This window comes from Sorex fumeus, unplaced genomic scaffold (genome assembly GCF_029834395.1).
Source record: "Sorex fumeus unplaced genomic scaffold, SorFum_2.1 ptg000029l, whole genome shotgun sequence".
Classification (NCBI taxonomy): domain Eukaryota; kingdom Metazoa; phylum Chordata; class Mammalia; order Eulipotyphla; family Soricidae; genus Sorex; species Sorex fumeus.
Genome location: NW_026606086.1, coordinates 13748824 through 13757139, shown reverse-complemented (window position 1 = coordinate 13757139; position 8316 = coordinate 13748824). Strand labels below are relative to the sequence as shown.

Below are 8316 nucleotides of genomic sequence, written 5' to 3'. Positions count from 1 at the left end.
GTAAGAGATTTCTTTCTTCGATCTTGCTGCTTTCAGAATTTTGTCTCTGTCTAAGGTTTTGGTCATTTTGATCAGAATGTGTCTTGGGGTAATTTTATTCGGATTTCTTCTAGCTGGTACCCTTCGGGCCTCCTGAATGTGGTCACAAGTTTTCTTCAGCTCTGGAAATGTTGTAGCAATGATGTCTTTGACAGTTTCTTCTTCATCGAGATTTTCTTCCTGTACCTCTGGGACTCCAATAATTCTTATGTTACACCTCTTGGCTTCATCACGATCTTCTCTTGCCATCTGTTCCCGAATTGTGAGTCTCTTTTCCATTTTCTGCTCTTTTCTGGAGAGTCTCTGAACTTCATCTTCGAGTTCACTGATTCTGTTCTCAGCAGCTGTTACTCTGCTGCTGAGGCCTTCCACTGAGCTTTTCAATTCGCCTACGAGATTTTTCAGGTCTAATATTTCTGATTGCATTTTCCTCATTTCTGCCTTCAGATCCTCTTGTCTTCTATTGGCATTGCTTTCCATTGTTTCTTTTAATTCCCTAAGCATCCTAAGTAGCTCCCTCCTTAATTCCTTGTCAGAGAGGTTGTCTAACACTACAGTACTGTTGGTGTCATCTGGGCTAGACTCTTCAATATGAAAGTTTGGTGGGCTTTTGCGTTGCTTTACCATTGTGAGAGGTGTGGTTTAGTCCTTCACGTTCACTGTTACTATTCTGCTTGATATGCAGTGTGAGTTAAGATAGGCTTATGAGTTATTGGCTACTGTGTTTCTCGTGGCTGAGCTAAAATAGAGAAGTTTCCATCTAAGAAGGTAGCCTATGGTTCCTAAGACATATGTAGTGGGAAAATATTTCGCGGCCGCTAATGCGGCCGCGGCTCTGGAAAGAGACCCTGGCACTGGCGAGGAGTTGGGAACGTCTCCTGTTTGGAATTGGAGCCGTTCAGCTTTGTTGCCCAGAGCTGGGCCTCCGTGCCCGTCCCGCGCAGCTCAGGGGTTGAAAACCGGCTGTCTAGGGGGCTGGATCTACGTGCGCATGCCAGAAAGGGTCCCAGGCCCTTGGAGGCGGGCTGTACCTGTTTGAAATTGGAGCCGTTCAGCTTTGTTGCCCAGAGCTGGGCCTCTGTGCCCGTCCCGCGCAGCTCAGGGGTTGAAAACCGGCTGTCTACGGGCTGGATCTACGTGCGCATACCCAGAAAGGGTCCCAGGCCCTTGGAGGCGGACTGTACCTGTTTGAAATTGGAGCCGTTCAGCTTTGTTGCCCAGAGCTGGGCCTCCGTGCCCGTCCCGCACAGCTCTCTTGTGACCTTCTTCACTCTGAAATCAATGTGGTCTGATACTTGGATGGCTACCCCAGCTTTTTTATGGGAGCTATTTACTGTAGGATTGTTTTCCAGCCTTTGACTCTGAGCCTGTGTTTGCTCTGACTGTTGAGATGCGTTTCTTGCAGGCAGCAAAATGTTGGGTTCAATTTTCTAATCCATTCTGCCACTCTGTCTTTTAATTGGTGTGTTTAGCCCATTGACATTGAGAGAGATTATTTTTATGGGCTTTTGTCCCATTTTTCTTTTTAAATTTAGTGTATTTGAGGGGCCTGTCTTGTCTTAAATTAGCCTATTTAATTGTTCTTGTAAATGGTTTTGAGTCTATGAAGTTCCTGAGCTGTTGTTTATTTGTGAAACTGGTATTGTTCCTTATTTTATGAATGAGAGTCCACTGGGTAAAGTATTTTTGGTGAGACATTTATTTCATTGAGTTTTTTACTATATCCCACCACTGTTTTCGGGTCATGAGGGTTTCATCAGACAAATCAGCTGTGAATCTTAAGGATGTTCCTTTATAGGAAATTTCTTTCTTTGATCTTGCTGCTTTCAGAATTTTGTCTCTATCTAAGGTTTTGGTCATTTTAATCAGGATGTGTCTTGTGGTATTTTTATTCGGATTTCTTCTAGTTGGTACCCTTCAGGCCTCCTGAATGTGGTCACATGTTTTCTTCAGCTCTGGAAATGTCATTGCAATGATGTCTTGGACAGTTTCTTCTTCATCAGGGTTTTCTTCCTTTCCCTCTGGGACTTCAATAATTCTTATGTTACCCCTCTTGGCTTCATCACAGTCTTCTCTTGACATCTGTTTCTGAATTGTGAGTCTCTTTTCCATTTTCTTCTCTTTTCTGGAGAGTCTCTGAACTTCATCTCAAGCTCACTGATTCTGTCCTCAGCAGCTGTTACTCTGCTGCTGAGGCCTTCCGCTGAGTTTTTCAATTCTCCTACCAGGTTTTTCAGGTCTGACATTTCCATTTGCATTTTCCTACTTTCTACCTTCAAATCTTTTTGTCTTTTATTGGCATTGCTTTCCATTGTTTTTTTTTTTTTTATCTTCCTAAGCATCCTTAGTAGTTCTCTTCTAAATTGCTTGTCAGAGGGGTTGTCTAGCACTTCATTGCTGTTAGTATCTTCTGGGCTAGCCTCCTCAATAATTAAGTATCCTGGGCTTCTGCGTTGCTTTACCATTGTGACCAGTGTGGTTTAGACCTTCACGCTTGCTGTTACTGCTCTACTTGAGATGCAGAATGAATTGAGATGGGCTTAATGAATTATTGGCTAATGTTTTTCTGGTGGTTAAGCTAACCTAGTTAAAATTTCATGTACGAGGGTAACTTATGGTTCCTATGAGATATGTGGGGGAGGGGGGGGGATAATTTGCGGCTGCGTTAGTGACTGCGGCCCTGGGAAGGGACACTGCCACCTGGTGGGTATCTGGATGAATGAGGAGTGGGTGCCCAGAACTATTCAGCTTTGTTTTAAAACAGTGTGACTCAATTCTGGTCCCCCACAGACCAAGGGTGAAAACCGGTCATTCTCAGGGGATCTTGACTGTGCAGGCCCAGGAAGGGGCCCTGTCAGCGGGCGGTACCTGGATGAATGAGCTGTGACTCATTATTTAATGGTAATTACATAAATAATTTAATTGATTAGTTAAGAAAATAAAGAGGAGAATTCTGGCTACTAGAAAGGACATATTTATAACTCTAATATTACTGTATTCTGCTAAGGACTATTTATTCCTTATCAGATTATAATATTCTTTGATAGATCTTTTAAAAGATCCTTTGAAGGAAAATATAGGACTCATGTAGATGCTGATTATAATGAAAGAAAACTTAAAAATTAGTATTTTTTACTGGATCAGGTGTAACTTTCATTATTATTTTATGAAGTATTTCTATACATTTTTTATTGTGGCTATACCAATTCACATTCCCATCAACAGTATGCCAAAGTTTACTTTTTCCACATCCTTGTGAAAAACTTTTTCCTATAATTTGTGAAGACCATTCTCACAGGTATGAGGTAATACTTCATTAAGTTTGGGTTTGCATTTCAATACTAATAAATCATATTGACCAATTATTTTATGTGTTTGAGGACCATTTGTATACTATATTTGGAAAAGTGCTTATACACATATCTTGCCCATTTTCTAATTGACTTGCTTGTTTGGTTTATCTTTATATTTTTACTATTACTATCTTAAAAGATATATGAAGTACAAATACCTCATCTCAATTCTATTTTTAAAATGTGTGTTTTTTATTATTGTTGTTAAAAACATTTTTTTAAAATATAGTGTATTCCTGTTTGTTTAATATCACTTTCATTTCCTTGCCTTTAAGGTTAAATCCCCAAATACATCTCAAAGTAGTAAAAAAAAAATAGTATTTTCCTATGGGTCAGTAAAAGACAAAATGTGAGACACAAGCTTATTAGAATTATGGTAAACCTCACTTCAGTCTGGAAATCCCTCTAAAACTCACAAACTCAATTTACTTAATTAAAATAGAAGAACTCCCTCTCTGGAAAGAAAGATGGCGGCCGCACGGGAGCCTTGTGGAAAGCAGGTTTGAGCCGGGGCTGGCGGGAGCGGCAGGGACCTCATGGGAAGGGGGGCTTTGCGGGCCGTCCCCCATGCCCCACCGAGGTCGCCAGCTGCCCCCCACGAGCGGCTCTCCGGCACGGCCACGGCCCCGGAGGCACAAGGACTTAGCACAGAGAACCAGCCGCTTGGAGCAGAAAAGCAAATGGACTTGTGTTAAACCGCGCCACCAAGCCAGCCCGGAGGGGAAAGGGCGTTGACTGGCCCGCCCGCTCCTCTCTGGAAAGAAAGATGGCGGCCACACGGGAGCCTTGTGAAAAGCAGGTTTGAGCCGGGGCTGGCGGGAGCGGCGGGGACCTCATGGGAAGGGGGGCTTTGTGGGCCGTCCCCCACGCCCCACCGAGGTCGCCAGCTGCCCCCCACGAGCGGCTCTCCGGCACGGCCACGACTCCAGGGCACAGAAACCAATCTCTTAACTAGCTAACTTTTAATAGAAATTCTTCCAGGGTCAATAAGTAAAATAGCAGAAATTCAAAACCCAGACATCATTTTATTCTTAAACCAAGTTGTAGAAAGCAAATCATTTCACAACGCTGTTTCAGCATGTCTGATTGTGGGGGGTGGGTCGTAAACTCAAAACAATAATTGTGCATCTTCTATCGAAATAATCTATCTAGTCAAAGTAGATAGAGTATTAACTAGAACTCATCTGCCTCACAAGAATTGGGAGGGGTGGGAGGTGGGGGTCTATTGGGGTTCGGGGTTAAAAATGAGTATTGGTAAAGGGAAATGTGTTTGGTATCTACATGACTGAGACCTAAACCCGAAAGCTCTGTAACTTTTCCCACAGTGATTCAATAAATAAATAAATTATAAAAAAATAAAATAAAATAAAATAGAAGAACTTATCAATGAAGACATTATTATTCTCATCAGGCAAATACTTTCAGATTATTGCAACAAAAAATTGTAATAAAATAAAAAGTATAAAATACAAAAATTTTAATTAAGCACCTGGAAAATATAGTGAGTCATAAAGAGCAGTTGAAAATTTTGTAGATAAAGTTTATTTAAAAATTTTTATGGCAAAATTTCTATACCAAAATGATCACAGAATTAAAAATGGAATTACTAGAATACACAGTCTAACTAAGAAAACACTCCTATAAAAAGTCATAATACGCTTCATAAATAAAAGAAGCTTGCTTCTAAACTCTTGGATAAATAAAATGTTTGTATCAGTAGTCGTCCCATTGATCATTGATTTGCTCCAGCGGGCTCCAGTAATGTCTCCATTCGTCCCTGGAGCATGTTTGTGTAGCGTAAAGGCATCTGCTCGCTCCAGGAACATGAATAGGCTCAAACTGTTTGTTCAGGGTTTTGACAAAGAAATCTGACCATCTAGTGGTGGGTTGCCAGGCGTTCTTTTGGTGTCCCATGGAATCCAGTTGGTAATGGCTCTAGTAAAGGAGTCCTCTCTAAATCACATTACATGTCCGGCCCATCTGATTTTTAACACCAAAACAAACTGCAAATGAGGCAGCATCCCTGATCCGCGAACGTTGGCGGAGGTCAGAACTCCGCATTCCTTCTCTCACTTGAATTCCTTCTCTCTCAAGTGAGACATACAATGCTAGTTCTTATCATCATAAAAATTCTAATTATTAGAGTGCATAGAAATATTTCATCTTAAAATTTCAATAGCTGGCATCCCATACGGTTCACCAAGACCTGTCAGTATTAATCCCTGAACACCGAGTTAGGAGTAAATACCGAGTACTGCGCACAAATTTGAAAAAAAGAAATATTTCACTCTGACACATTCTAAACTTTATTTTATACCAATAAAAGTACCATTAAGAAAATCTAATCTAAATTCTAGATATCAGACATCTACATTTAATAGAGTTTTAGTCTTATTTTTAACATGGCTCAAATTTTTCTCTAAAATATTTTACATAAACATACTATTATATTCATTACTTTCATTTCACAACTTTCAACATCATATATTAAATTATGTCCATTTGTATCTTGGTTTAATCTAGAGTTCTAAAACGTATTCCTATTTTTATATCTGAAAGAAATTAATACAAATAGATTTAGATATATAAATAGATAAATTGATAAAATATAGATATATAATTATTTAAATATATAATAATAGTAATGTTGAATACAAATATATCTATTTATATGCAAATATACAAATATTTGATTCTTAAATATTTTTTGTTCACGTAATGTTTGTTTTTTTGTCTTGGGCTAGTCTATGGCAAAATGCACAATCAACTATATCAAAGTTGGTATCAATGTGGAGAGACTGAGGAACCAAAAATAAAATAAAACAAAAAACTATTATGTACATTCTCTGCAACATATGTTTAATTTCTCGACAGCATAAGTTTCTTGACTAAATCATTCAAGGCTTGAATTACTTGTTTGTTCCTCAGGGTATAAATAAATGGGTTTATCATAGGGGATATGGAAGTAGCAAACAAAGTAATCCCCTTATTAATTTTCATCTCATCTTTTTCTGTAGGTTTCATATAGATAAAGATAAGGCTACTATATGTTATGGAAACCACAATCATGTGAGAGGAACAGGTAGAAAATGCCTTTTTCCTCTGCTGTGTAGAGGGGAATCGAAGAATAGTTTGAATGATCGTAGTGTAGGACCAAACCACAAATGTGAGAGTGACAATGAGTATAAATGCAGAACAGATAATAACTAACTTTTCTATAAACTGTGTGTCTGAGCATGAGATAATTATAATAGCATTAGCATCACAAGCAAAGTGGTCAAGGGCATTATCACTACAGAATTCTAGTCCCATTACCAAACTAACAAATGGAATTAAGATCAACAGTGTGATCACCCAGCAACTGGAGAGAAGTCTTCTGCAGACCTGGTGATTCATAATAGTCATGTAATGAAGAGGTTTACAGATGGCAACATATCGATCATAGGACATAGTAGCCAGGAGGAAAAATTCTGTTACACCAAATAGATAGCCAAAAAATAATTGAAACGCACATGCATAATAGGTAATTGTTTTATCACCTGTTGCTATACTATATAATAACCTAGGAATATCAACAGAAGTGAATAGAATCTCCAATATAGAAAAGTTTTGCAGAAAATAGTACATAGCCGTTTTTAGGCGAACATCCATTAATGTGATGACAAGGATGATCAGGTTTCCAGTAATGCTCAGCATGTAGGTAATAAGAAGAAATATAAAAAGCAGAATCTGCAGGTGTGGGTCATCTGTCAATCCGAGAAGGATGAAAGTGGTTATTGCTGTGTGATTTCTCATTCCTGGCTTCTGACATCTCAAGCTATGTGTAAATCTGAGAGGTAACGAGGGAAAGAGGAGGAAATACCAATCTTTTTGGATCAATTTTGATTAAAAAAATTGAAAGAAGTGTATATGTTCTTTGATTCTTTGAGGACTATTGGCAAATATTCCTTTTTAGTCTTTCAATGCAATTAAATTGGGTAATAATCTTAGTTTTTAAAATAATTGGCACAGGATTAGTACCAGGAGGTTTGCTCCATGGCTTGGAGGCCAGCCACACACGCTGGGGGAAAGGGGAGCTCAGATAGAAATGGGAGCACCAAATGAAGAATGCTGGGAGGATCCTCCCAGGATGGGAGAAGCATGCTGAAAGTAGACTATGGATGGAGCATGATTGCCACTCAATGCCTCTTTCGCAAACCACAACACCCAAGAGGAGAGAGAGAACAAAAGGGAATTCCCTGCCACAGAGGCAGGGTGGGATGGGGGCTGAGGGACGGGAGGGATACTGAGATCAGTGGTGGTGGGAAATGGGCACTAATGGAGGTATGGGTGTTTGATCATTGTATAATTGAGACCCAAGCACAAAAATTTGTAAGTCTACAAGTGTACCTCATGGTGTCTCACTAATAAAAATTAAAATAAATAAATAAAATAATAAAAAAATAAAATAATTGGCACAACTTTAATTAGGAATACCATTTTCATGGGGGACACATAAATATATATTGCTCTGCAGAGTATATTCTATAATTAATTGAGATCTTCATCAAATAGCTAACGTTCATTTTATTTCTTTGTTTTATTTATATTTTCTAGAAACATACCTTCTATGGGTCCCACTGTCATAAATCTTTTGCAAATATTTCTAACTAAAACATTTGTTAATATCAAATTTACATTATTAATTCATTCAACAAAATGTGGTATTTGAAAATTAGAATCATTTCAAAATTTAAAATTCATTAATCAGAAATATAACTCAATGTGTTGAGACCATTTCCCACCTTTTAAAGCCTAAAATTTTATTTTGTACTTTATAATAAATTTATTCACATAATATAATTTTCCACAGGAGAAATGACATAAAAACCAATAATATCTACTCTCTACCCCGAAATATTCCATATCAAATTGTTAATTTTAT

The 8316-nt window shown here is 38.5% G+C and overlaps 1 protein-coding gene across 1 annotated transcript; it reads right to left on the bottom strand.

Annotated features, from left to right (window-relative positions):
* Positions 1 to 6251: 6251 nt before the first annotated feature.
* On the bottom strand, positions 6252 to 7187 carry LOC130024971 (olfactory receptor 6C2-like). The gene has a single exon (XM_056115814.1). The coding sequence runs from the start codon at positions 7185 to 7187 to the stop codon at positions 6252 to 6254; it is 936 nt and encodes a 311-aa protein (XP_055971789.1).
* Between the last annotated feature and the right edge of the window lie 1129 nt (positions 7188 to 8316).

What these genes read in the sequence shown, in the direction of transcription:
- LOC130024971 (XM_056115814.1), bottom strand. Translation starts at nt 7,187, where the DNA reads ATGAGAAATCACACAGCAATAACCACTTTCATCCTTCTCGGATTGACA.